General features: G+C 53.9%; 1 protein-coding gene across 1 annotated transcript; it reads left to right on the top strand.

Moving 5' to 3' along the window:
- The first annotated feature begins 955 nt into the window (after window positions 1–955).
- RAB20 (RAB20, member RAS oncogene family) lies at window positions 956–26,402 on the top strand. The gene is made up of 2 exons (XM_078070085.1): window positions 956–1,430; window positions 25,363–26,402. The coding sequence occupies exons 1-2, from the start codon at window positions 1,259–1,261 to the stop codon at window positions 25,896–25,898; spliced, it is 708 nt and encodes a 235-aa protein (XP_077926211.1). The 5' UTR covers window positions 956–1,258; the 3' UTR covers window positions 25,899–26,402.

Here is a 26,402-nt window from a genome sequence, read left to right on the forward strand (position 1 = left end):
AAAAAAAAGAGAAAACAAAGCAGGATAGGGCCCTAGAGGGGAGGGGAGAGGAGAACTCTGGAAAAACCTTGGGCAGGGTGTGGGGGCAGATAATGCGCAGTGTGGACTGGCCAGGTGGGAAGACGCAGGCGTCTGGACAGAGAAAGCAGGAGTTCGGAAAAGTCGGTGGGGCCGTGAGCTCCCACTCCGGGGCCTCACAGTGCGGGAGACGCTCCCACACCTCTGCCCCCGCACCCCGTCTCTGCACCTGAGAGGGCCATGTCCCACTCCCCTCCGACAGGGACCCGCCAGCACACACGGCGATCTCAGCAAACCGCCTACCGGGATTCAGACTAGAGCACCGAGGTCTGCCTCAGCAGTTTCTCTAGAATAAATACTAAACCCCACACGCTGCACATTTTAGAAGCATTTCAAGGTTCACTCCAAACAGGCAGGAGGAAAGAGTTTGCTAGTAGGATTTGCTACTGACAAAGGCAAATTTCCACTGCAAAGTTGTAACCGGTCACAGGCGTCCACCTTTCAGATACAAAGCAGCGCAAACGACTTCGTGCGGAAGTGAAGACGACAGACAAAAGCGACACTGTCAGGCGCCTCCCCAGCTTTCTAATCATCAACGTGCTGAAAGGTTTGCGCAGATGCCCCTTGAAGGAAAACTTCTTACAGCGGCCTTGACCAGTGGCTACATTTGCGCCCCCGCAGATAAGGGGATCCGCACGGCTGGGGGAGCGGCGGGGGCGGGACGGGGCCCCCCCTCCGGCGGGGCCGTGGGGCACGTGCGCGAGCTGCCGAGCGAGCCTCCCGGCCGCGCACAGCCCACGCCGCCGCGGGACCGACTACGGGGTCCCGCGCCCGAGCCAAGGGCAGCGGGGGCGCGGTCAAGTTGGGGGCGGGGCGCCGGGAGGGCGTGGGGGCGTGGCCACGGGCGTGGTCGGGGGACGTGCCCGGGGCGGAGCCCGGGGCGCCCCCGACGGGAGCTGAGAGCTGCAGTCCGGACACCCCAGGTGGGCGCCGGGCTGGGTTTCCAGCTCCCGCACGGGCTCGGAGACTCACTTCCTCTTCCGCGCTCCCTGGCGTCGGAGCCGGAGGGGCCCGGCGGGTCCCCACAAGTTCGGGGTCCCCGCGAATCCGGGTTTCCGCGAGTCTGGGTCCTTGCGAGCCCCGGGTCCGAGCGTTCGGGGGCGGCGCCCGGCTGTCCAGCGGCGCCTGGGGCGCACGGCGGGACCGGCGCGGAGGGCAGGAGGGGGCTTCTTGCGGGAAGATGAGGAAGCCCGACGGGAAGATCGTGCTTCTGGGGGACATGAACGTGGGCAAGACGTCGCTGCTGCAGAGGTACATGGAGCGGCGCTTCCCGGACACGGTCAGCACGGTGGGCGGTGCTTTCTACCTAAAGCAGTGGCGCTCCTACAACATCTCCATCTGGGACACCGCAGGTGAGGGCGGGCCCCGCTCGGGCCCCGCTCGGGCTCACTGTCCTGGGGCTCCGCAGGCCAGGTGCTTCCAGCGAGAGAGAAGCATCCCCCAGGGCCGGGGTGTCCCAGGGCAAGACTTCCCCCAGGACAGGGTCCCCGTGCGCAGGGTCCCGCCTACGCACTGCGTGTGACCCCATCTCGGGATCAGGCCCCTAGTCACGGTCGAGGCCGCACTTGGCCCCTCTCTGCTCTGCTTGTTCTCCTTTGCTGGTTGGGAAACTTCAGCCACTCGGTGGGTCTTAGGGACAATACAGGTGACACTTGAAAAGTGCCCCTGGATCCAAAGAGAGAGGCTCCTGGTGTCTTGTGTACCCCGTGGTGGCTTGGCTCCAGAGCCCCATCATCCTGCTAATGGGAACCCCACGCTCAGGAACATGATCTCATTTGATAGCCCCAACCCCCTGGAGGGGTGAGCAAAGCTAGTGTAATTACCCCTTCTTTACAAAGGAGGAAGTTGAGCCACAGGGCCTTCCCTGAGGGGTTTCGTCAGGAGACCAGGAAGCTCAGGCTTCTGCTGTCAGTGCTGAGCACATCTGCCTTTCCCACTTCACTTACCACCTGTCCGATCTCCGCTCCTATCTGTCATGGGGCTTTGAAGTGGTTTTCTGCAGAAGCATTTTTAAGATAGTAATGAACTATTTTTAGTACATGTAGTATTTGTGATTTTTCCAAAGTGCAAATCACAGGGTCTTGATTCATGCTTTCGGTGAGTTAACTCTGCAAAAGTACGCTGCCAACGACAGTCCTATCATGGAGTTTACCTCCTTCCCCAGGAAAAGGAAGAAGACGCCTCAGGTAAAGACACTGTGAATCGTTGGGCACATTTTCCGTGAGCATGACTTTCAGAAGCCCAGCACTTTCACAAGTGACCTATATCCCCGAAGGTCCTGTCTAGAAATTTTAGATTGCCAACTTGGGCACACCGGTCTGCTAAGTAAACAAGATTAGAACTAGTCCTCTGTTTACAGTGGAGTTAATGGAGTTCACTGATGTCCACCTACCCTTCTCCATCCTGCTTTCTTTGTTGCTGTCTTTTTTAGTAGGGTGGTTAATGTCCGACTAAATGATTTGCAGTCATGCTATGAAAACAGCGTCTCCCAGGTACACATGTAGCCGTCCCTGCTCTTCTCCAGGCTGCGCAGTGATGTTCCCGGATGCTTTCCTTAAAGCCGACTTTCTAGCACTAAGCATTTGGTAGGGATGGAACTCAAGCTCTAGAAGTCACATCGCATTGAAATGACTCGGCTGCCTGTTTTGTACAAGGCTGGCCCTGTTGATCCTTTAGTTGGCCGGCTGGCCTTCATTGCTATCCTCGGTTTACAAGGAGATGATGCAGGATTGGTGTTGGGGTCCCCAACCGAGTGGCTCTGTTAGTGGCTGCCGTCAGGAGCGGCCCTTCTCCGTGGGAGGCGGTGTTTCTGGAAGAGGAGCTGACCTTTGGTGTCAGAGCAGGTGTCTCTGGCGTCAAGAGTATGAAGTAGCGAAGTAATTTTGACTGGCCACTTTCTTCAGTGACCAGGGCATGATCAGCCGGAATCTTGATCATCGGAGGATTTTGTAATACAGCCGATGACTGGCCCTAGCCATCTCGCCCGGCTGCCGGGGGCGGCGACTCATTTCCTGGTGTTGCCTTCTTGTTCCTGGAACCCTTAGTGTGCGCTGGGTCAGGCTTCCGGGGCCACGGGGGGGCCAGGCCCTGTGTCCACATGGCTGACTTGTGTCCACACGCACAGGGTGCCCGAGGCTTGGCCTCAGCACTGACACAGGCCATCTCTGTGCCTGGCACCCCAGCCACTGTGGGGTTATGGGCCACCTGGACGTATGACTAGATGCCTAGACAGGTATGAATAGATACCTTTCCTTAATCTTTGTTGGAAATTCAAAAGTTTAACCCTGAAGGGGATTCTGCTTTTTCCTTGTCTTGCTCTTGAACGTCCTTCCTATTCCACAGACACTGGGTTTTAAGCTGTGTTCATTTTACTTTTCATAACCAAGGCAGAGTTTACGGACCCGCGAGAGGATCGTTTTTAGTGCTGGCCCTAGTCACAGGAGGTGGGTGGGGTGGGGGTGTGGGGCTGTGCGGGGTGTCAGGCTGTTCAGTCGTAGAGGAGAGAGGAGGGGTCGGAGAGTCTTACTCTTCTTTCCAGCAGCAGAGTGGCTGGCTGCCTGAAGCTGGAGGGGGAGGAGAGGTTTGCTGGGCTGGTTAATAGGTATCTTATTCATTGACACAAGAGGCCTCCCGAGGGGGGTAAGATCACGTCCACGTCTGGGATGGGGCCATAGAGGCTGGCCGAAGCTAAGAGGGATTCAGACTTTGGTCTGTCCAGGTGCCGTGCATTCCGTTCATTGTGTCTTGCTCACCCCGACCCTTGCCTAGTTGGGCAGACAGATGTGGGACATTCACCGTGAAGGTTTGATAAGTTCTGGAAGCAAAAGGCCGTTGCCCAGAGACGAGATGGGGCCCCAGCAGAATCCGCCACCACTCTCTTCTCTGTCATGCCTTTGGTTGGTAAACCTAGCCCCTCCTACACGCCTGGGGCCGCTGCTCCGTGGGCTTTCAACTCCAGGGGAGGGGGAGAGGCAACAAGGACAGAAGTGGTATCATTTCACATGGGATCATCCAAAGAAACTCCATCCCTAGAGCCCTGGAAGGCTAGCCCCCTCCTTTATTGCTCCTACCTCAAGGCGGCAGCCCCTGGAAGTGGGGGGGGTACAGCTCACTTTTGCATCCCCAGTATCTGTCCTGCGAAGACCGCTTTGGAACTCTCGATCCCCTTTCCTCCAGCCTCCAGGAACACGTTCCCTGTTTCCATCTGAGCTCACACTGGCAACACCCTAACATCCGTATTTCTGCCTGAAGTCTTCATGCCGGCTTGGGTATCCTTGAAAGATGAGACAGGTTTTCTCTACTGTGCTTCCTTCTTCTTCCTGAGCCCTCGCCAGCAGGGCTGCTAGAATCCGTATTCCTAACGGCCTATGCAAGGCAGGGCAGGCTCTTTCCATCCTGTGTCTCAGATTCTTCCCGCCTCTGCCCGTTGCCCAGTTCCAAAGCCACGTCCAACTTTGTCACAGTCGTCCCCACTCCGAGGACGAATACCTATTTCAGTACTCCGCTCCCACTCTAACAAAGCACCACAAACTCAGTGGCTTAAAAAATGCAGGTCAGAAGTCCTAACTGGGCTAAAACTGAGGTGCCGACCACCGGTGCTCCTTTCTGGAGGCTCCAGGGAGGAATCTGTTTTGGTGCCTTTTCTAGCTTCTGGAGCCTGCCCGCATGCCGTGGCTTCTTCTTCCTCCATCCTCAAGGCCATGGTGTCTCTCATCGTGTCTCTCGGACCCTGACTGGTCAAGCACCCCTCCCCCACATTTAAAGGACCCCTGTGATTCCACTGGGTTCATCTTGTTAAGCTTTAAGGTCAGCTGGTTAGTAACTTGAATTTGTCTGCGACGTTGGTCCCCCTTGCCATGTAACATAACGTCTTCACGGGCTCCAGGGTTTAGGACTTCTCTGCGGGGTGGGGGTGTGCCATTCTGCCAGCCACAGCCACTGACCACATGTGTGATTTTGTGGCTATGTGTCTCCACTTCATTTCCCTCCTCTACCAAATGGAGACGGTTGTAGCACCCACCTGAAGCGTTGATAGGAATCAGTAGGTTAATCTTGGCAAAGTGCTTGAACAGTAGTACCCGGAATGAGGAAGCGCTGTGTTAGTGTTTGATGAAGAAACAATCATCTCCTAGCCCTGGGGGCTTATGACCATGATTACCAGCAGCAAGAATGTCACAGAAGGACAAGAGAGGCTTGAGTGGGCCCCCAGTAAGTAATTCTGCAATAAATGGAGAGATCAAAGAGAGGGGCGATTCAGAGCACTTGGTGTAATGACTAGATGTTGAGATGTGTTCTTTCCATGCCTATTTTGTTAACGATTTTTATTATGAATGGATGTTGAGTTTTGTCACACAGTTCTGCTACATCTACGGAGATGATCATATGATTCTTTTCTTTCATTCCATGAATGGGATGTGTCACATTGATTTGTGGACATCAAACCATCCTTGCATCCCAGAGGTGACAGTTGGTTTAAGATCTTTCTCTCGAATAACTTTGGTGCAACCCAGGAGAAGATGCTGCATGTCTGGGTATGAAATCATGGTGCCCGTGAAGTTAGCTGAGAGGTCTTGGCCCCCGTGGCAGAGCCGAGGCCTCAGCCCTGTGAGCGTCTGAAGGATGGGGAGACACACACAATTGAAGATGTTCAGATGCGACGGACCATCCTTGAGGACCGTGAGCCCCCATCATCCTCCTTCCACTCTTCGTAGAAGCCTCAGCCCCCAGCTCCACCGGGAGGCAGCTGCCCCTGGATCCAGGGAATGACAGGGCAAAGATGGTGGTGTTGCGGATGAGCTGCCGAGTAGCTCTCTTTGGCAGGGACCACACGGTTGCTGATCACTGATCCTTTGGACTGGCCTGTGAGGACTGTGTAGTTGAAGAGCCCCGAGAGCTTGGTGCTGAAGTGAGGGGACAGCCTGTGCAAACCGTGGAGCTGAGGCTGGAGCTCTCAGGTCTTCGTTGGCTCTCTGATTACGTTCGTGCAGCTGCTGAGTGGTTCTGGAGGTCCGAATATGGTGGTCCTGAGCCCAGCAGTTGGTGTTCGTGTGACAGGAGAGCATCTGGTGGATGACATCCCCTTCTTGTAGATCAGCAGACTGAGCCGGGCCCTCCCTAGTCATCATAAATAAGGTTTTATTGGCACACAGCCATGCTGATGCATTTATAGACTGTGGCACCTTTCTTTCTTTCTTTCTTTCTTTTCTTTCTTTCTTTCTTTCTTTCTTTCTTTCTTTCTTTCTTTCTTTCTTTCTTTCTTTCAAGATTTTATTTATTTATTTGACAGAGAGACACAGCGAGAGAGGGAGCACAAGCAGGGGCAGTGGGAGAGGGAGAAGCAGGCTTCCCGCTGAGCAGGGAGCCCGATGCGGGGCTCGATCCCAGGACCCTGGGATCATGACCTGAGCCGAAGGCAGACGCCCAATGACTGAGCCACCTGGGCGCCCCGAGACTGTGGTGCCTTTCGCCCTGCAGCGGTCGAACTGACTCGTGGCAACAGAGACCGTATAGCGCAGAAAGAGAAAAACTTTTCCGATCTCGCCCTTTGCAGAAAGTTTGCTGAGCCCTGGTTTGGGTCATGTAGAGGGGAGAACACTTCTCTAAAAGCCCTCTCTGTGGTTACAGAAACTCCCCACAGAGTCTGGCGTTCAGTGATTGGGGGAGCCCGTGACCACTTACAGGCAACAGGGGGCGCTGTGTGGTCCACTCTGAGCTGGACTGGGGTGGGGGCGCCTTGGACTTAAGATTGACATGAGCCCCCACTCAAAAAATCTTAGTTTGCACTTGAGATCGGCCGCTAAGCCTGCCGGGCCCGCGACGCGGGTGAGCCCACACCTTCGGGGGTGGGTCCACATCTGTACTGCGAGTGGCCTTGAGCGGGCACCCTCTGGGTGCGAGGCCGCATTCGCAGAACTCCTCTGCTCTCTCGATCAGCAACAGTGGCCGGAATATGAATGCGGGTGTTAAGACAGGTGGAAGGAACCGAGGGTTCTGGGTTCAGCAGGGCAGACAAGGCGCCATTATATTGCGAGACTTCAGCGGACAAAGGACGCCTGTGAACAGTGCGTGTGCTGGGAGGGCCGCCCAGAGTCCTCCTGGAGGGGGCGCCGAGGATTCTGGGGGTGGGAAGAGGTATTTTAGGCTCACTGGTGTGGTGCTGATTCAGGAGAATTTGACTAATTAAGGTCAACCCTACTCGTAACTCATGCCTGAATCCCATTCAATGTCTCTGGAAGATAATCTGGGCTTTATAATTTCAACTCGAACTTGCCCCTCTTGCTTTGTTGAGATTTCACATAACTTCCCTTTCTGTGAAAAAATGTTTACACACAGTTTACACACATGTACATACACACGAGCTTAAATGACTGTTCATTCTTTTTTATTTATTTATATTTTTTAAAAAATATTTATTTGAAAGAGAGAGCAAGCGAGAGAGAGCACGAGCAGGGAGCCCAATGCAGGGCTCGATCCCAGGACCCCGGGATCATGACCTGAGCTGAAATCAAGAGTCTGACCCTCAACCGACTGAGCCACCCAGGTATCCCAACAAACCTTTTAGACAAGAACTGCTGTACTCCAGCCAAACACTCAGAACAAGCTGGAGCACCCCATGCCCACCATCAAGATCTCGTAGGAGCTAGGGCTCTCATCCCCGCTGGGGGGTGACGAGCCCTCCCCCTCAGCGGTGCCTGTGGAGGCTGCATGGGGAGTCTGGGCTTCTGCCTCCACCTGTCAGCAAAGAGAGAGTACCCGCCCCAGCCCCCAGCCCCCCAGCCCCTGCTGGGACGAATGAGCCAGCTCAAAAGGAAGATTTAAGTAAGATCCAGTGTCTCATAGCACAGGATGGAAATGTCCAGGTTTTAATAAAAAACAAAAACAAAAACACTCATCATGTAAGAACCAGGAAGATCTCCAACTGAGTCAAAAAGGACAATCACGAGATGCCAGTCCGGAGCTGACAGAGATGGTAGCGTTACCCCACAAGATGGTAGCGTTACCCCACAAGCGTTAGGATGATGACAGCAGCCATCCTGAGCCTGCTTCCGTGAACAATCATGAACCCCTGAGCAAATGACAAAAAATAGAGAGCCTCAGCAAAAACAGATTTAAAGAAGACCCACAGGGAAATTTCTGAATGAAAAAGTACAGTAACAAAACCAGAAGGCGCAGTGGGGTGGCGGAAGATCAACACCGCGCCGTCCCAGTTCTGGAAGGACGGGAGAAAGGGTGGGGCTGACAGAGTCCTAGAAGAAATCATGGCCAGGAGCTTCCCAAATTCGGCCAGAGACAGAAACCTGCAGGTTCCAGAAGCTGAGAGAACCGCAAACAGGAGAAACCGAAAGAGATCCTTGCCAAGACACATCAGAACTAAATTCTGAAACCAAAAGACAAGGGAAAAGTCTCGGAAGCAGCCAGAGGAGAAACAGAATCCGAATGACAGCGGGTATCCCATCCGACCCCATGGCAGTCAGAAAGAAGTGGCATCTTTTTCAAGTGCTGAAAGCAAAGGTGAAGAATATTGATATCTAATTCTCGCCCATCTTCCGTCCCGATACGTGACTGTGGAGAGACAGGCTCCTGGCGCACGTGCCTCTGTGGACTCCAGGTTTCTGCTCCTGTTCTTTAAATTACACATAGTGGGACCCTGTTTCGTACTTAACCCACTATTTAGGCAGACCAGGGAGGTTTTTTCACATGAATTTTAAAAGCTTTGGCTTTGTAGTTTAAAAATTGGCAACAAGTTTTGCATAGGTAATAGTTTTTGTTTTTTGGTAAAATTGTCTAGGGTGTGTTTTATTTTTAAGGAAGGTTTATTGAATGTTTGCGTCTCTGCAGTAATTCATTTTTAGTGTATAGTTAGGAGTTTTGACACATACATATAGTTGTATGACCACAACCAAAATACAAACCATTTCCACCATTTACGATAGTCTTGTGTCCCTGGGAGTCTCTCTGCTCACTCCCGGCCCCAGATAGCACCGACTTGTCTCTGTCCCTAGAGTTTGGGCTTTTCTAGAGTCATAGAGTATGGAGCATTTTGAGTCTGGCTTCTTTCGCTTAACACATTTGAATTCATCTGTGCTGTGGTGAGTGTTCATTCCTGTCAGTCCTCCAGCTGAAGGATACTTGGATTGCTTTCAGTTTTTGGTGATTATGGATAAAGCCACTATAAATAGTCACATAGAGGTTTTCGTGTAAACATAAATTTTCATCTCTCAGGTGAATTACCTACGAGTAGGCTATTTGGGTTTTATGGTTGATGTACGCTCAACACCAGTTGACCCAACACCATTTGTTAAAAGGTTGGCTTTTGTATTAGCCTTTATTTGTTGCATAGTGTTTGAGATACTTCCATTTTCACGGACAGACTTGGAGGATTTATTATGTAGGTAATTAACACTCCACCACCTTTGTGAGGACAGTAGTCAGCTGCTGGTTTTTCTTTGCTGACTTGATGCAGGTGCGTGTGGGTAATTCTGCACTGCAGGTTCGTTCATTTCTCAGCTGTAATGCAGGTGTGTCTGGAACGAGGCAGGGTGTTTGCAGACCGGCCCTAGGAGTAAGAGACCTAAGAATTGTAAGGTTTCAGTCTTGATTTATTTTCTTGGCCATAAAACACACATTTCATGGTTCATTTGGGTCTCATCAGAGTTTTTTTTTTTTTTTTAATTTTATTTTATTATGTTATGTTAATCACCATACACTACATCATTAGTTTTTGATGTAGTGTTCCATGATTCATTGTTTGTGCATAACACCCAGTGCTCCATGCAGAACGTGCCCTCTTTAATACCCATCACCAGGCTAACCCATCCTCCCACCCCCCTCCCCTCTAGAACCCTCAGTTTGTTTTTCAGAGTCCATCGTCTCTCATGGTTCGTCTCCATCTCCGATTTCCCCACCTTCATTCTTCCCCTCCTGCTATCTTCTTCTTCTTTTTTTTTTTAACATATAATGTATTATTTGTTTCAGAGGTACAGGTCTGTGATTCATCAGTCTTACACAATTCACAGCGCTCACCATAGCACATACCCTCCCCAATGTCCATCACCCAGCCACCCCATCCCTCCCACCCCCACCACTCCAGCAACCCTCAGTTTGTTTCCTGAGATTAAGAATTCCTCATATCAGCGAGGTCACATGATACATGTTTTTCAGCAGTTTTTTTTAGAAAGAAGGTCACTTGTGGAGCTTGGTGAGAGGTGCTGTGGCCATGAATCCCTTGGTTTCCAGTGATAAATTACGTCCAGCCAGCATTCAAAATCCAGCCCTTTCTTGAGCTCTGCCTTCCTGCTTGGCTCGAGCTAACCAACACGAGCTAACCAACATGCATGCGCTTCCTCCAGTGTTTGCATTTCAACAGACGCCAAGCTGAGCTTGTAACTCCTACAGAGTGTTTCATCAATGCTTGTCGATTTGTCCTGTGGCCCTGACGTCCCCCTGGCCTGGCCTCTCCGCGTGCTGGGCTCCGGCTTCTGAAACAGCTCAGCTCCCTCCACACCTCCCCCTCCTGCTCCTTTTTAACGTGGATCAGATGGCCTTGGACCCGTGGGCACAGAGGAGCTTAGCTTTGACCTCTGTGGGTTTGCTGGCAGCAAACGCGAGACCAGTCTGGCCCGCGCGGGCGCCGTGATCCAGCTGTGGAGCGGCTCAGGGTCTCCCGTCCTGGCTGGGCCGGTGTCCTTCACGGTCCCATCCGTGTAATGGGGCACAGGCTGAAATGGCAGAGGCTGGTGCGATTCCCTACGACCGTGCGTCTTCTCAGCCTCTTCCTCTTTGAGATGAAGAGACAGACCCTGGAAGTTAGTGTCCCACGTCCAATGGCCACTTGGTGGCAGAACAGGGGCCGGCGCCAGAGTGTGGGGAGTCCGTGCTGTTTCTCCCTGCTCCGTGCCTTTCTGTGTCCTGTGCGGTGATGTCATCTCAGAGGCCCTGTGCTCCTCAGGCCTCCCCTGCGTCAGTCTGCTGGGAGGTCAAGGTGGCACCCCTGGGAGAAGCCGCTCGGGAGCTGTCTGCTGAGGGGCGTGCGGGTGGCCGATGTGCAGCCCCTGCCGTCCCGGAGGCCCGGACCGTGGGAGCAGCAGGGCTCTGCCTTGGCTCCCGGGGGCGCCCGTCACACTCGGTGCCTTACAGCTGCTTCGTGTGGCCGGGAGACCCTGGGATCATGACCTGAGCTGAAGGCAGACGCTTAATGACCGAGCCACCCAGGAGCCCCAAGAATGCAGTGTTCTTTTTTTTTTTAAAGAGAGGGGTATTTTATTTTATTTATTTTTTAAGATTTTATTTATTTGGCAGAGAGAGAGAGAGCACAAGCAGGGGGAGCAGCAGAGGGAGAGGGAGAAGCAGGCTCCCTGCTGAGCAGGGAGCCCGACGCGGGACTTGATCCCGGGACCCTGAGATGATGACCTGAGCCGAAGGCAGACGCTTAACGACCCAGCCACCCAGGCGCCCCAAGAATGCAGTGTTCTAACTAAAGTTGCATAGCTATTGCACTCATTTTGATTTTTGTATTCTGCTGATCTGTTTTCCTTATTTATCCTTTGAAAGGTCTTAATTTCATTATTAGGAGCCTTCACAGGCATCAGGAGAGATTGTGGGGTAGATAAACTGCTACACCCCATGTAGGAAGCCTTTTCGTTCAGGTTACACCTGAAATGCTTGCCCGCATTTGAAAGTTAATGTTCAGCTGTAAAGAACAGCTTGAATGTGCTACTGTTTGTGTTGGCTGATTAGCTACCACGCCGTCCTTCAGGGACCCCGTCTCAACAGCCTCCCCGAAAGTGGCTGAGCTGGGCAGCCTGCCCCAGGCTTTCTGCACTTGGTCACGCAGGGTGCATGTCCTTCACAGAGGTGACCTCTGGTCTAAGGGAGGTGAACCTGTGGCATGCTGTGAGCAGGACGCGGTCTCTGCGCGCACACACGATGTGACCACGCGTACCCCATGCCCCTGTTTAGAGCCTGTGAAGTGCAGCAGCCGATAGCCGTAGGTTCAAAATATTTCCAACCTTTGGGCCACCTGTCTCATAACTAACAGGATTCGCGTCCTCCCCTCTTTTCCCACATAGAGTTACCTGAGCTTTATATACGCCATGCCCGAGATTATGTTGTCTCAGAGAGCCAGTAGGTCAGTACGGTGTTGGGCTTGCCCTTGAGACAGAGGTCCCGAATCTGTCACCCCTGATCAGCTGCGCCGTTCCTGGGTAATCTTGTTCAAGAAGGGCCAGTGGGATGCTCTGCCTGGCGCCATGAGCTCGCGGGCCTGGTTTGGTGGCCGTCCAGGTCTCCGTGTCCGAGTCCTGGGGAAGGACTAGCACTCCCTTTGGTTTGTGGTACGGACGTTCAGCCTGGCCTGTCCGCAAACACTCTGGGCTGGTCGAGCCTGTGTGCCGGGAAGCCCCCCAGGGCTGTGTCCCCACGCAGAGACGGGTGGCCTGCGAGTCGGCTGTGTCCTCCCTAAAAGCAGGGTTTCTGCTCAGAAACAGAAGGCTGATGTGTGACTGTGTGTCTTGTGAAAAGCTGTTGTCTGTGGCATTTCTTGGAGTAACTCATGCCACTCAGCAGTTTAGTGGTGCCAACTTTCAACTCACGGCTGCGTTTGGGAGTTGGGATTTTTTTTTTTTTTTTTTTTTTGGTTGAATCAGTGGGGACACTTTTCTGTGAGGATATTGTCCTTTCTGTTTCTGAGTTTCATTTATCTCGTCCTCAAATTGTAGTAGTGAACCTGATTTCCAGGGTTGGTTCTGAAGCTTAGGATGGTGGGCTTGAGGGGCCCTGTGTGGCTCAGTAGACCCACACATGGGCTTTCTCCCTTCCCCAGGGGCCCAGCAGGGACCCTCAGTGCTTGTAAGGTGGGGAGAGCTGTCCTCGTTCCTATCTCATGGCTTTTCTCTGACCTGCTAAGGAATGACTTTTGGGATTATTGATGGGCGTGGTTTGGGTTGGACATTTAGTTTTCATGTATTTTGCCAAATGCTGAGCTCCAGCTTCCAGTCAGTAGACCACACGACCCCTGTTCCTGTGGAGTCAGATTATCCAATAGGAATAAAGAACTTAAAAGTAAAATGGTAGTATGTTGGTCCACGTCCAAGAATGGTAATCATTAGTTGCTTAAACATGAGGAATGCTGGACATAAAGAGGCCCCCTCCTGAACATTAAAGGGCATCATATTCTATAGTCTCTTACTGTGCCCTTTACATGCTCTGTACCTGTTCTTGGGGCGCGCGGGGAGGGTTTTGTTATCTTCCCTACTTTGTGCTGACTCTCAAGGTCGAGGAGTCTTGTGTGGCCGCCTCCAAGCTCCCTCTGGTTTCAGTCTCATTCTGTGTCCAGAGTGAACACTCAGGAGGTGTGAATCCCTTGGTTCGCTCACTCAGTCAGCACTGTGCACCTGCCACGCATCGGACGCCATGTGGAGCTCGGGGACGAGCAGTGAATGAGGCAGAGTCTTTCCTCCTGGGACCTCATGCGGGGGGAGACACAGCTGTGTCTCCTTGACGTGTTTCAGTGATGACATCTGTCTGGCTCCCTCATTATATGAGCTAAGTAAGATTTTTAACATATATTTACTTTTTTCTTTTTAAAGTAGGTTCTACGTCTAATGTGGGGCTCAAACTCACGACCCCGAGATCAAGAGCTGCATGTTGTACTGACTGACCCAGCCGGGCGCCTCAATATTTACTTTTTATATCTGTTTGGGAGTCATGATTTTGTCCTTTCTTAAAAATTGCCTTTTAACACGTTTCAGAGTAGCATTGCTCTAAAAAATGCTTGGCCAAATCTCATTCTTTTCTTAACAGAATTTAGAGGTCCTCCATTGCTTTTATTTTATTATTTTTTTTAAAGATTGTATTTATTTATTTGAGAGAGAGAGAGAGAGAGATAGGAGCAGGGGGAGGGGCAGAGGGAGAAGCAGACTCCCCACCGAGCAGGGAGCCCGATGCGGGGCTCGATCCCAGGACCCCGGGACCATGACCTGAGCCGAAGGCAGATGCTCCACCGACTGAGCGCCCCAGGCGCCCCCTTCCATTGCTTTTAAAACCCTTATTGTCTGGCACTTCCTCATGCAGCCTATTCATTCCACTGTCGGTGTTAGGAGCTGCTTACTTCTTGGGGGTCTTTGAGCAGCTGCATGAGCGGTTGGGGCCTCTGCTTGCAGATCTGTGAGATGTGCCCCATACAGTGGGGGAGGACGAACTGCACATGTGAGCACGTAGGCACACGCGTGTACATGCCTGCCTGTGAATGCGTGTGTGCACGCGTGTCTAGCTTGACGTTCCGCCTGGCACCTGACGTGGGATCTCAGAGTTAGCTCTTACCGGCAGTTCTGAGGGGGAGTGCTGACACGTGGTTAGCGGAATCGAGGACACTGCTGGGGACACTGAGGCCCAAGGACACCTGTGTCAGTAACCAGAGGCAGAGGAAGCAGTTCTTCCTTTGAGATTGGCTGCTGCTTGTCCTACAACCTGAAAAGACAGGCTGAGTGGAGGACTTTTTAAATGCTTCCTGAGTGTGTATCCTCACCGGAACTCTTCTGTGAGGACCTGGCCTTAGGCGTGGAAGAGAACAGTGTGTGATTCGCCTTTCCCAGAGCTTTGGACGTAGCAGGGGGGTGCACTGTGATTGTATCCTGTCTGAGGACACTTTGTTCCCACTTTCGAAGCTGGTTGATCTATTGTTTGCTTGTGCACCTTTCCTACAGCAGCTGCAAAGGCACATTCCAAACCTAATTAATTTCCAATCTGATTAACTCTGGCCGGTTACCGTGTAGCCACAGGCCCCTGCTCTCGAGTGAAGCTCTAACTGGCAAGTGGCCCGTTTCAGCTCGAGCCACCTGCAGCCCCTTCCTGTCCCGGGAACGTGAGCAGGCTGAGTCTCAGGAGAGGGCACTAGGGGGTGAAGTGCAAAATGTCACAGCCAGGCTGGGTTGCAGAGTTAACTGTGTTCATACTGTGTCTCATCCTGGGTTGACGAGAGCTGCCCCTAGACTGCTTGAGGCTTTGCAGCCTTGCTTCCCAAAGGTTGGTCCGTGGCCGGGAGAATCCAGGCCCTGCCCTGCCCTCCCGAATCAGATCTCCAGGTGGACGAGAAGTGCTCTGGGCTTGCTGCGGCCGCTGCAGGAGCGAGCTGTGAGGTCGAGACCGGCAGGGACTCAGCCTTTCGGGTTTTCTGGTGTTCTTAGTGGGTGCTGTTTTTCACATGCAATTCTGTCTCTCTGTCTCTCTATCCATCTATCTGTCATCTCTCTAAATATAGTTTTTTTTTTTTAGTTTATTTAAGAGAGACAGAGATAGCGAGAGCGAGCACCAGTGGGGAGGAGAGGGAGAAGCAGCCTCCCCGCGGAGCAGGGAGCCCAGCGTGGGGCTCCATCCCAGGACCCTGAGATCATGACTGGAGCCGAAGGCAGACGCTTAACGACTGAGCCACCCAGGCGCCCACAGACAGTTTTTCTTTTCTTTTCTTTTTTTTTTTAAAAGATTTTATTTGTTTGACAGAGAGAGACACAGCGAGAGAGGGAACACAAGCAGGAGGAGTGGGAGAGGGAGAAGCAGGCTTCCCGCGGAGCAAGGAGCCCGATGCGGGGCTCGATCCCAGGACCCTGGGACCATGACCTGAGCCAAAGGCAGACGCTTAACGACTGAGCCACCCAGGCGCCCCCCAAAATTTACTTTTATGTACAGCATAATATAGTTATATTTAAATAGGATTAAATGAATTCTAACAAGGGGCACCTGGGTGGCTCAGTCGGTTGAGCGCCCGACTCATTTCGGCTCAGGTCATGATCTCAGGGTCGTGGGATTGAGCCCCACATCAGGCTCCCTGCTCAGCACGGAGTGTGCTTCTCCCTCTCTCTCTGCCTCTGCCCTCTCCCTCCTCACACACTTGCTCACTCTCTGTCTCTCGGTCTAAAATAAATAAATCAATCTTTAAAAAAACGAGTTCTAATAAAATACTTTAATATGATGGATTTACAAGGGTTTTTGCACTGTTAAATTGATGAAATTATACCCAGGTACCCCCAGGCTGCCCGTGCCGTCCCCAGAAGGGGGTCCTGGTTTCACAGTGTCTGCCAATGGATAAAGTACTCTCCAGGGAATTTTATGAGAACATACCCAATCTGTTAAGCAAAAGATAACTAGACATCATAAACATCTGTGAAATCCTTTGATTCCTTAGGATTGTTCAGAAAAGGTTTAATATGCTTCCCTTGGGATAGAATTAACAGAAAAACATTTGTTTTCTGCGGTGTAGATTTCCCAGAAGACTTTCTATTATGGAGAAGAATAAAACGCTGTTCTGGATAGCAAAGCTGTTAGAAATAACTGGGATGTTTACTGAATGGGGTACTCCAGATAAGAGGCTATTCTAGATAACTTAGTATTTTGAGAAATCTCTCTTTCTTCATGCGGTGTTTGCAAAGTCTCGACTTTGAAACAAGTAAAAACTTGCACTAAAAAGCCTGAAATGATTTTAGTTTCCTGCTTCTAGTAAGTAGAGCATTTAGCAAATAATTTTTCTTTGATAATCTCATTCTAAAGGTTAATTATCACAGGACAACAGTGTATCTGTTGGAGGTAAAGGAGATTGGATCAAATATACTGGTATGTGGGAGGTTTTTTTTTTTTTTAGAGCTAATTCTGTTATGTAAGTGTCTTTTCTTTGGATTTGCCTCTTTTTCTTAATATTAGATTGTTAGAGATCATATCTTTATTTGAACTATTTGGTTGTATTACTGAATTATTTTTAGTATACTCATGTCTGAGGCGAGTGAAGTAATTTGAGAATTAAGCCTCAGTTATTATATAACCTTAGTAGTTATTTTAGAAAGCCTGGTTGGTGAGTCACAGGCAAAGGATTAATTTATGTGCGGCTCATTATTTAGTTCATTGGGCATATGACACGTTCTTTGTTTTTGGTTTTAGTCTTCAAGTCATCAAACAAACCGCAGAAATGACACATGTGCTGATTTGGGTAAAAGCACGTTGTGTATATTGAAATGTGCAAGATCGTTTTTCTGAAGCAGCCTTCTCTCTGTCCCAGACGCGGTGGCTCTGCGAGATGGAGATCGTTGTGGGTTTGGGCGCCTTTATTTGTAAGAGGAGCGCGTCTCCTGACACGGGCCCCGACCCCTGGCGTGGCCTGCAGCCCTGCTTTCCTTTTCGGTCCCGTGGAGGCGCCTGGCCTTCCGTGGCCACAAGAACAGCCATTTCCCTCTGTGTCACGAAGCGGGCCGTGGTTTTGAAGACCTTTTAATGGTGTCAGGCTAAGAACAAAATGTAAGGAGCTATACAATACATGCAAGCAACTAGATTGGACTCTTGGGTTTTAATTACTCACTTATCTTTAAAATGTTATTGAATCATCTCTTTTGTTGGTGTGGTTCATTACTTGGTGTTGGGTTTTAGTTCTTCCTTCTGGCAGAAAAACAACCCCATTCCTATTGTGGGTTCCGTGCGTCCGTCCCGGCTTCTGGAGGCCCCTTCTGGCGGCAGGGATGCTCTTCACCATCCAGCTGATGGCTGTTGGCTCGGGTGGTGCCCAGGACAGGGTCCGGGAGGGTCCGCCGTGCAGGGACGTGTGAGCTGGGGGGCTTGGCCTTGCCCGTGCGGCGGGAAGGGCCTGGCCTCGGGATGGGGCTGCGGATGCCCAGTGTAGCCCCATCCGTCTGAGAACCGCGAACGGTTCACTCAGACTCGTCCCCACTGCCGCCTCGCGGGGAGGAAGCCGCGGTCCGGCAGGAGCTGGCTCCACTGCCCAGGCTTTTCGCTTTTTGTGCTTATCTGGCCTTTTTCAGTTTGTTCAATTTCTGATAACAGAGGTATGACAGAAACCACCCGGTCGCTTTTTCTTCTAGATTTTGAAATGCTGGCATTCTTTTCTCAAGCCCAGGTCTGCCCCTAAGCTCGAGTAGGACTTGGAGCTGGGGCTGGGGAGCGGGGCCTCTGACCCTGAAGGCCGGGGTCCTCTCCTGCCCTGCGGGGCGGCCTGTGTGCGGTCCCCGTGAGGCGTCTGCACGTGTCAGGAAGCAGCAGGTGCCGCGGGGGGGCCTGAGTACCCCAGACTCATGCAAGGGCCCCAAGAGCCAACGGCCAGTCCACACTGGTTCCGCTCTGCCCGCTCGGCAAGGAGGAGCTCCCGACTCACGGGGACTGCGTCCCCCTGCCCGAACCTGCCTGTTGCCGGCCACCTGTGCTTTCGACACCTGGTCTTGGGACAGCTTTCCTTGGGGTGCCACCAGCTGCCGCCTCCTTGGTGGCAAACTTGTTAGTTGTCAGTGGTGACCGCTTCTTCCCTCTGGCGTTTCTCAAGGAAGACAGCGAACCGGACGTGGGTGGTTGGTTCGTTCTCGAGCGATCAGATTAGAGGGCAGAGGTCCTTCCTGTGGCAGCCCCAGGTCGAGCCGGAAACAGTGAAGCCATTTTAGACGCTGCTGTCCACTGGGACTTAGCTGTGTGATTCGTGACTTGTTTGCGGGAAGTCAGCAGATTCGCTGACTTGGCTCAGGAGATGACATAGACTTTGTCCCCACGGGCTGGGGCACCCGAGGTCAGTGCTGTCTGAGCCATCTGGTCAGCTTCTCCTTCGCTGGGTCACTGCAGGCCACAGATATCCAGCTCATCTCCTGCGTGTGGAGGGGGTGGGAGGGCCAAGGGGAGGAAGTAGAAGCTTCTCTGGGCAGCCTGACCCTGCACGTGGACCTGCTCTTGTTCGATTTGTGGCTTTGGCGTCCGTGGAAGGCCAGGCCTTGGCCTGCAGCCCGGGGCCCTCCGAGGACTGTGAGTCCTGGGCGGCTCAGACCACGGGGGTTTGTTCTGTCAGTTCTGGAAGGTCTGGAGTGAACGTGCGGGCGGCACCGTGCTCTCTGCAGGCTTGGAGGGACATCCGTTCCGTGCGTCTGTCCCAGCTTCTGGAGGCCCCTTGCTGGCGGCAGGCGGCCGCGCCCCTCCAGGCTCTGCCGCCACGTGGTCCCTCTGCGTGTGTCAGCCTCTGTGCCTCCCCTTGCCCCCGCACCCCCCCGCCCCCGGCGTGGATTGCCGCTGGAAGGACCCCGCCATGGCCTGGCTGCCCCTGATACCCGCATCTTCTCAGGCCGGTCCACCTGCTCCGGCGCTTAGGGCCCGCACGCATCTGGGGGCCACCACTCCGCCCACTTCGGACGGCGGGGGACCGTAGCAGTTCTGTCTTTTATAGGACGGGAAACAAGACTAAAAGGTAGAAAGAAGGAGGAGATCACTTCAAACCCCAGAAAATGCCCCCTTTAATTCCCTCTTCCATCCCCGGTCCCTGTGCTGTGCTCACCCATTCACCATAAAGGTTCTAGATCTCAGATCTGGAAATCCTAGCTTTCCTGTGTTTACTGTTTAGTTGTTGAAGCCCCGGCAGGAGGCTTGTGTGTTTTGTGGGAAGGAGGCTGCCCCGCGGGGCCTGCGTGTAGGGAGAGAGCCGGTCGGGCCCGGGAGCAGGGCAGGCAGTCCTCAGTGAAGACGTGACCGGTCTGGGTCGCAGTGATGTGTGTGGCTGCTAGAAGCCCCTCTCAGGACCCCCTCCTTCCCGTGGACGAGCGGCCAGTGTGGTGCCCGGCGGGCCTGGGGGTGGGCCCCGGCTGGGGGCCCCGGCGGACTGCCCGCCCGGGAGGTGTGCTGCTCACGGCCCCCAGGTCACCATGTGAGGGGCCAGCAGGGGATCGGGGCCTCCCGGGAGACAGTGTGGAGATGGGGGAGCCGGAGGGGACACGGGCCACTGAGACAGTGCCACCCTCTGGGGAGCCCCGGCTTTTAACAGCCTCATTCCTGAGGCGACATGTTCGCCATGGGGTGGCTCCAGGTGTGATCGTCTGGCTTCCCCAGAGGCACGGAACCAATAGGATATGGAAATAAATATAAATATAAAAATGTAAATGTAAGTTTATATATAAAAATATATTTAATATATAATTAAATACACAACAAAACATTTATATTTACATGTAATATAAATTACGTATAACTTATATTTTAAATATATATTATATAAATATATAAAAATCTATATATAAATACAGTGTATATAAATTCATGAATTTGTAAATAAATAAATATGAAGTATATGAAGAAGGAAGGAGGGAGGGAGAGAGGGAGGGAGGGAGGGCAAGGCCTTGGCTCCCACGACGGTGGGACTCAGGTCTGAATTCTGCCGGGCAGGGTGGCAACGTGGAGACCCAGGGAAGAGCTGGTGCTGCGTCCTGAGTTCCAAGTCTGCAGGGCAGCAGGCTGAGATTTCTTTTTTAACTCAGGCCGTGGTCTTGGGGCAGAAATCCTTTTTCTCCAGGAAATCTCAGGTTCTTAAGGCCTTCAGCTGATTGGATAAGGCCCACCGACATCGTGGAAGGTGATCTACTTACTCAAAGTTGATTGCAGGTCTCGAAAAATAACCTTCGTGGCCACGTCTACACTAACACCGGAGCACAGAACCGGGCAGCCTGGTGGTTAGCTGGCACACAGGTCGGTCCGTGGGGGCAGACTCACCCGGGCGGACTGGGACCTCTGCGCAGACGGTGATCCTCATACGAAGTGTCCTTGCTTCTGCCGTGTGCACACACCGGGGGAAGCGGCTGGTCCTTTCATCACCCCGGGGGGGACAGGTGCCGCCTTTCTGTTAATGCACCGAAGGAGCCTAAACGTTCGTGAGCCTTCCTGGGAGTACTTGTTTCCGTGGGCCCTTCTCCAGCCGGGCTCACCGTCAGGTCAGAAACACCGACAGACAGGTGGGAATGTTCTAGATTTTGCCTGGGATGGTAAACTTGAGGCAGAACGCACCCAGTGATAGGAAAGAGAGCTACGGTAATCTTACAGGTCGTATTTATAACACCACGGTGGGACCTGAGAGCATCGGAAGAAGGATTGTGTTTTTACAGGATCTCAAAGGGAGGTGCGGCCCAGCTCGGCCCTGACTGGGCTCCTCCAGGCTGTTTCCACGCCTGCCCCTCACTCTCTCCCCGTTCCCATCTCTGGTTCTGTGATCTGAGTTCTTTGTCTTTTTCATGTGGTCACATCGGTGTTTTTGTGCACTCCTGTCCAGTGGGCATTCCAGACCATGCAGGACGTTTAAAAGTTCCTCCTTCGGGGCGCCCAGATGGCTCAGTTGGTGGAGCGCCTGACTCTTGATTTCGCTCAGGTCATGATCTCAGGGTTGTGGTGGGATCGAGGATCGCGTTGGGCTCTGTGCAGGGCATGAAGTCCGCTGGAGATTCTCGCTCTCCTCTTCTGCCCCTCTGCGCCAGGCCCCCCAAAAAGTTCCTTCTTTTGTGTTTGTGTCTGTTTCCTGGTAGACCTTACTGTTTGATCAGCAGCCTTCTGATTCTCATATGTTAACAACTGGCTTTTTCTCTCCCGCTTGCACCAAGTGAGGTGGGGATCTTCCCCTCTGGCCGCACCGTGCATTCTCTGGGGAGCTGCTCAGATCACAGTGGTACCCACGCCCCCCACACACCCCGGTCGCATCCTGGTTCACGTGCTCTCAGGTGGGGGGGTCCCTGCGTCATTCTTACTTTAGAAATAATGAAATAGAACATGCACTTTTTTTTTTTTTTAAGATTTATTTATTTGACAGAGAGAGACACAGCGAGAGAGGGAACACAAGCAGGGGGAGTGGGAGAGGGAGAAGCAGGCTTCCCGCCGAGCAGGGAGCCCGATGCGGGGCTCGATCCCAGGACCCTGGGATCATGACCTGAGCCGAAGGCAGATGCTTAACTGACTGAGCCACCCAGGCGCCCCGAACATGCACATGTTTAAACCATGCAGCCAGCATTGTGATTTCTGATGGCCACACCACCCATTTGATTATTTTAGACTGTTTAAGCAGTCTCGGGGTCAAGGGCTGGTGGTCCTCGGGCTGAGGACGGCCAAGGGTGGAAGAGAAGGCAGTCGAGCAGTTTACCTTCGCTGGTCCAGCAGCTGCCTGGGGTTGTGTGGGCGGCTGACTCGTGTCCCCCTGTGCCTGCTGCCGGCTGTTTTCAGCTCCACGGATACAGTGTGGCCGATCCGGTAACGCGCCCCGGAACTGGGGAGAAGGCTGTTCTCCAAAAGGAAGGCTCGTAAAATAAGACCGGTGGATGGGATCGGTCAGCGGCAGACGTGGCCACCAGGCTCTCGGAGCCGGAGTGTGAACGTCTGATCAAGAGCCCAGGACACGGGGTCCGGGGAGGGGTTTGTGCTTCGTCTGGGAGGAATCTGACTGAGGGCTTAGCAGGAACAGGCTCACTCCTGGGAGCTTACACGTGTCCCTTACTTACACTTTCACAGCCTCCCTCGGGTGGGACTGGCCACCGGTTGGCGACTAGAACGGGGGCTCAAAGGCACTTGCCCGATGTCACGCTGTGGGGACTCGAACGCAGATGGTCTGTGCCCAGAGTCTAGCTCTGCCACGGGTGGTTAGACCACAGACTGCCTGGTACCTGGGCCAGGGTCCCAGTTCTGGGCTCTGGTCTCGGTTTCTCCCTCTCTGATGTGGGGGGGGGCCCCCTTTGTGTGGTTGCTGGGAAGGCCGCGTGGGTGTGTCCAGTGTCCTCATGCTGACCCAGCTTCTCCGGGTCACTAGCCCAAGCTTTCCTCCCCCACCCTCTCCCCCTTCTCCCCTCCCCTGCCCCCAGGCCCCGGCGACCACCAGGCCGGTCTCTGAGTCTCCGAATGTGGCTATTTTAGATGCCCCAGGATAGGTGGCATCCTGCAGTATCCGTCCCGGGAGTGGCTCACTGGCACTTCTGTGTCCCTGCTGCATTATTCACGGTGGCCAAGGCATGGGAACACCCCGAATGTTCTTTGACAGATAAATGGATAAAGAAAGTGTGTCACATGCATACAATGGGAGATTATTCAGCCTTAAAAAAGAAAGAGCTCCTACAAATGTGAGTATGTGGGGGAACCTCAGGGAAACGGGTCACGTCTTGATTTGCTTCCCGGATGAGCCAGAATTCCTGGACGATTGCACAGGCTCCCGACCTGCAGCCCTGTGGACCACTCACCGCAGGGGGAGCCCAGGCTGCTTCCTGGAGGTGGAGGAGGCTGGGCCCCTCTCCTGGACTCCCGCCCCCGGATCGCTGGCAGGCCGCACGGCAGGGGCCCGCCAAGCCTGGCAGCCTGGCCCTGTCACCCGGCCTAGGGTTTGGTGCTCGCCGACCCGCAGCTGCATTGGTTAAACTTGAAACAGCTCATGATCTTTCCCCCAGCCCTCTGAGGGCTGGGGTGGGGCAGCCTGGTGCCCTGACGCCCCCAGAATCGCACCATGAGGCTGTTGAGTTCCTCAGTGAAGCCAAGGAGGGGGGACTACGGGAATTCCCGGGGCTTTGGAGTTGGTGTGTGGGGCCCCAGGCTGGGGAACGCGGTGGGGGGAGAGAGAGAGACTCCGGGAGGGGAGCTGGTACACGGCCCCGCGTGGACCAGGAGCAGACGCTTACCGTGGGTTAGCGGTAGGAGCCTGACTCCGCGGCTCAGCCATGTCCCCAGGTCACCGGAAAACTCACTAGAGAGTCTGAGTTCAAGCACTGAATTGGCAAAACCAGCTGTCAAAAGGCCGAGTCTTACGGATTCCCCCACCAGCTTCGCTGTGCTCTTCATGCCACAAATACCAGGGCACCCACTTGAATTCATTTGGGATTAAATTCAGAATTCTGTTCCCTGTGCGTGGGCCCGCCCGTGACGGGCACTGCACTCATGGGAAAGCAGCCTACACGCTGCAGATTCGATCTAAAACAGAATTTAAGCATTTCAGGTATGCAGACTGCCTCACTGTAAATTCTTCAGTTGCGGTGGCCGCAGTGCACCGGTCTGCATGCGCCTGGGCCGGTAGGTGATGGGATTGTAACAGAGGCTCTGATGGACTCGTCAGGCCAGCATATGGGCTTCTTTGGTTCCTACTTCCTTAGTTACTATGATTTTGCCTTGTATCAATATTATGTACTTTTTTCGTTTTTAAAAGGCAGATCAGACATTTTTATCTGGAAAGGAGAAGTATTTTAGGTCCGGGCTTGAGCACAATTGCCTGTTTGTCCCCAGCGAACTGTGCCGCGGACTTGGAGACCCTCCCCCGGCCTCTCCCGCGGTCGCTGCCTCGGGAAAGCTAGGGTGGGGGCTGGAAGCATTTCTCCTGTTGGAAAACCTCACGATGCCCCGATCGCTCGCTTGAGACGAGATTAGTGTCTGCCGGAGAAGTCCTAGCTCAGGGCTGATGGTGGGGAAGCCGGTCTTGCTTTTCTTCGTAGCTAATACCTGCTGCTTCCAGTGTTCACATTTGTTTCTAAAGACTCCTTGATCATCGCCTCCCGGGGTGGGTCCCGAAAGCGACGGGGGGGCTGGGGGGCTGCTGACTTTCTGCCCGTCGGCAGGCAGTGTAATTTGCCATGAACCTGTAATGAGATGATCTGTCCCAGGACGGCCCTGCCGTCGGTGCGGAAGGGCAGGCGTGCTGCTCTGGGTTGCACGCCGCTGGTCAGCAGGTGGCCCTCGGAGACTTGCCTTCTGGCACATCACGTCGACTCTCAGCATCTCGGCAGGACGCCTGCCTCCAACCCCTGCCAGCCCTGGTGGCCCCGTCTCAGCACCCCTTCCCCTCCGGATCATTTGGGGAGACACTGGGGCTTTGCTGGACAGGCAGGGGGCCCTGGCTTTGGGTGCGGCTCCGTGCGAGGGAGAAGCCAGCGGTCCGGTGTAGGCCCGGGCCGGCTTTCTCGGCACGCTGCTCTCTCCAGGGCCAGACACGGGGGGCAGCCGGCCCGCCCCAAAGTGAGGATGCAGCCTGGCCTATGTCAGGGCTGTTTGAGAATGTTTGGGAATTGGGGTAGACATTGTTTGTGTTTCTTTGGTCATTTGGCTGAAAACAGTGAATTATTGGCAAATGACACGTTTTAAATAAATACATGTGTGTAGGTAACATGCCTTCAGTCCATGCTCCTAAGACTCACAGACCAAAGGTTCTTTATTTCTTTTTTGTCAGGGATCCCCTTCTACCCAAGTAGGATGAGCCCGTGACCCTGCCTCTGAATTACGTGCATGGAGTAAAATTCAAAGGTTTGCCTGGAAACCAGGCTGTTGTGCACCTCCCAGAGCAGAAGGGCGCTGCCCTTGGATCCCGTGGGGCCTGGGCCCCTCACTCCTTTGTGCAAGCCAGTGTCTCCATCCGGCCTGGCTTCAGCCACACGTGCATTCGGGGTCCGCTTCCACTGTCCCTCTGGGGTTGCCGTGCGGTGTGGTCGGTGGGCGCGTCCTGGCACGAGAGATAACCCGCGTCTGTCTTTCCGTCTTCCCGGCCAGGGCGGGAGCAGTTCCACGGCCTGGGGTCCATGTACTGCCGGGGCGCGGTCGCGGTCATCCTCACCTACGACGTGAACCACCCGCAGAGCCTGCTGGAGCTGGAGGACAGGTTCCTGGGTCTTACGGACACGGCCAGCACGGACTGCCTGTTCGCCATCGTGGGGAACAAGGTGGACCTCGTCGAGGCCGGGGCCGCAGAGAGCCGGGAGAAGGAAGGGCATGGCCCCGGGACGGCGGGCGGCGGCGGCGGCGGACTGCCCAAAGTGCCCAAGCTGGTGCGGCTGGAGGACGCGGTGGCACTTTACAACAAGATCCTCAAGTACAAGATGCTGGACGAGAAGGATGTGCCGTCCGCTGAGCAGATGTGCTTCGAGACCAGCGCAAAGACCGGGTACAACGTGGACCTGCTGTTCGAGACCTTGTTCGACATGGTGGTGCCCGTGATCCTGCGGCAGCGAGCCCAGGGGCCGCCGCAGACTGTGGACGTCAGCAGCTGCAAGACCCCCAGACGGACCAGATCCGGGTGCTGCTCCTGACTCAGGGACCCCGAGCCCGAGGGTCCACGGCGGGCCGGGGCTGACCCAGTGGGAGCGCGGAGCTGTGTAGCCGGGCTGCACACGCAGGGGGACGTCCGGGGGCAATGCCAGCGGGTGTTCGGCGGTCCACGGGCACAGCTCCTCCATCTGCATCACCGTGGGGGACGTGAGGGCCAGCTGAATCGCCTGCAGAGAACACTCTTCCGAGCCACGACTCCCAGGGACCCTGGTGCGGTGCTGCTCCTTTCCTAACATCCTGGCCTCGCCGAAGCCTGTGGCCGGGCTCCGTGGCACCTGGCGTGCGTGGGCACCTGCCCCGCTTCCGAGTTTTCGCAGACATTTTCTTCACTGTGGTCTCTCCTTGGTCCTACCGCTTGGCACCCGTGTGTTGATGTGTCACCATGATTCTTGGCTTGTTAATTTATACGAAATCCAGAATCACCGCTTTTATACTGGTTGCAGCCGTGTGAGTTACGCACATTATTAAAAAGGATTATGAGGAGA

Source organism: Halichoerus grypus, chromosome 4 (genome assembly GCF_964656455.1).
Source record: "Halichoerus grypus chromosome 4, mHalGry1.hap1.1, whole genome shotgun sequence".
NCBI lineage: Eukaryota > Metazoa > Chordata > Mammalia > Carnivora > Phocidae > Halichoerus > Halichoerus grypus.

What these genes read in the sequence shown, in the direction of transcription:
- RAB20 (XM_078070085.1), top strand. Translation starts at nt 1,259, where the DNA reads ATGAGGAAGCCCGACGGGAAGATCGTGCTTCTGGGGGACATGAACGTG. An exon ending in CTCCATCTGGGACACCGCAG is followed by an intron (nt 1,431 to 25,362) that starts GTGAGGGCGGGC and finishes CTTCCCGGCCAG; the next exon opens with GGCGGGAGCAGTTCCACGGC.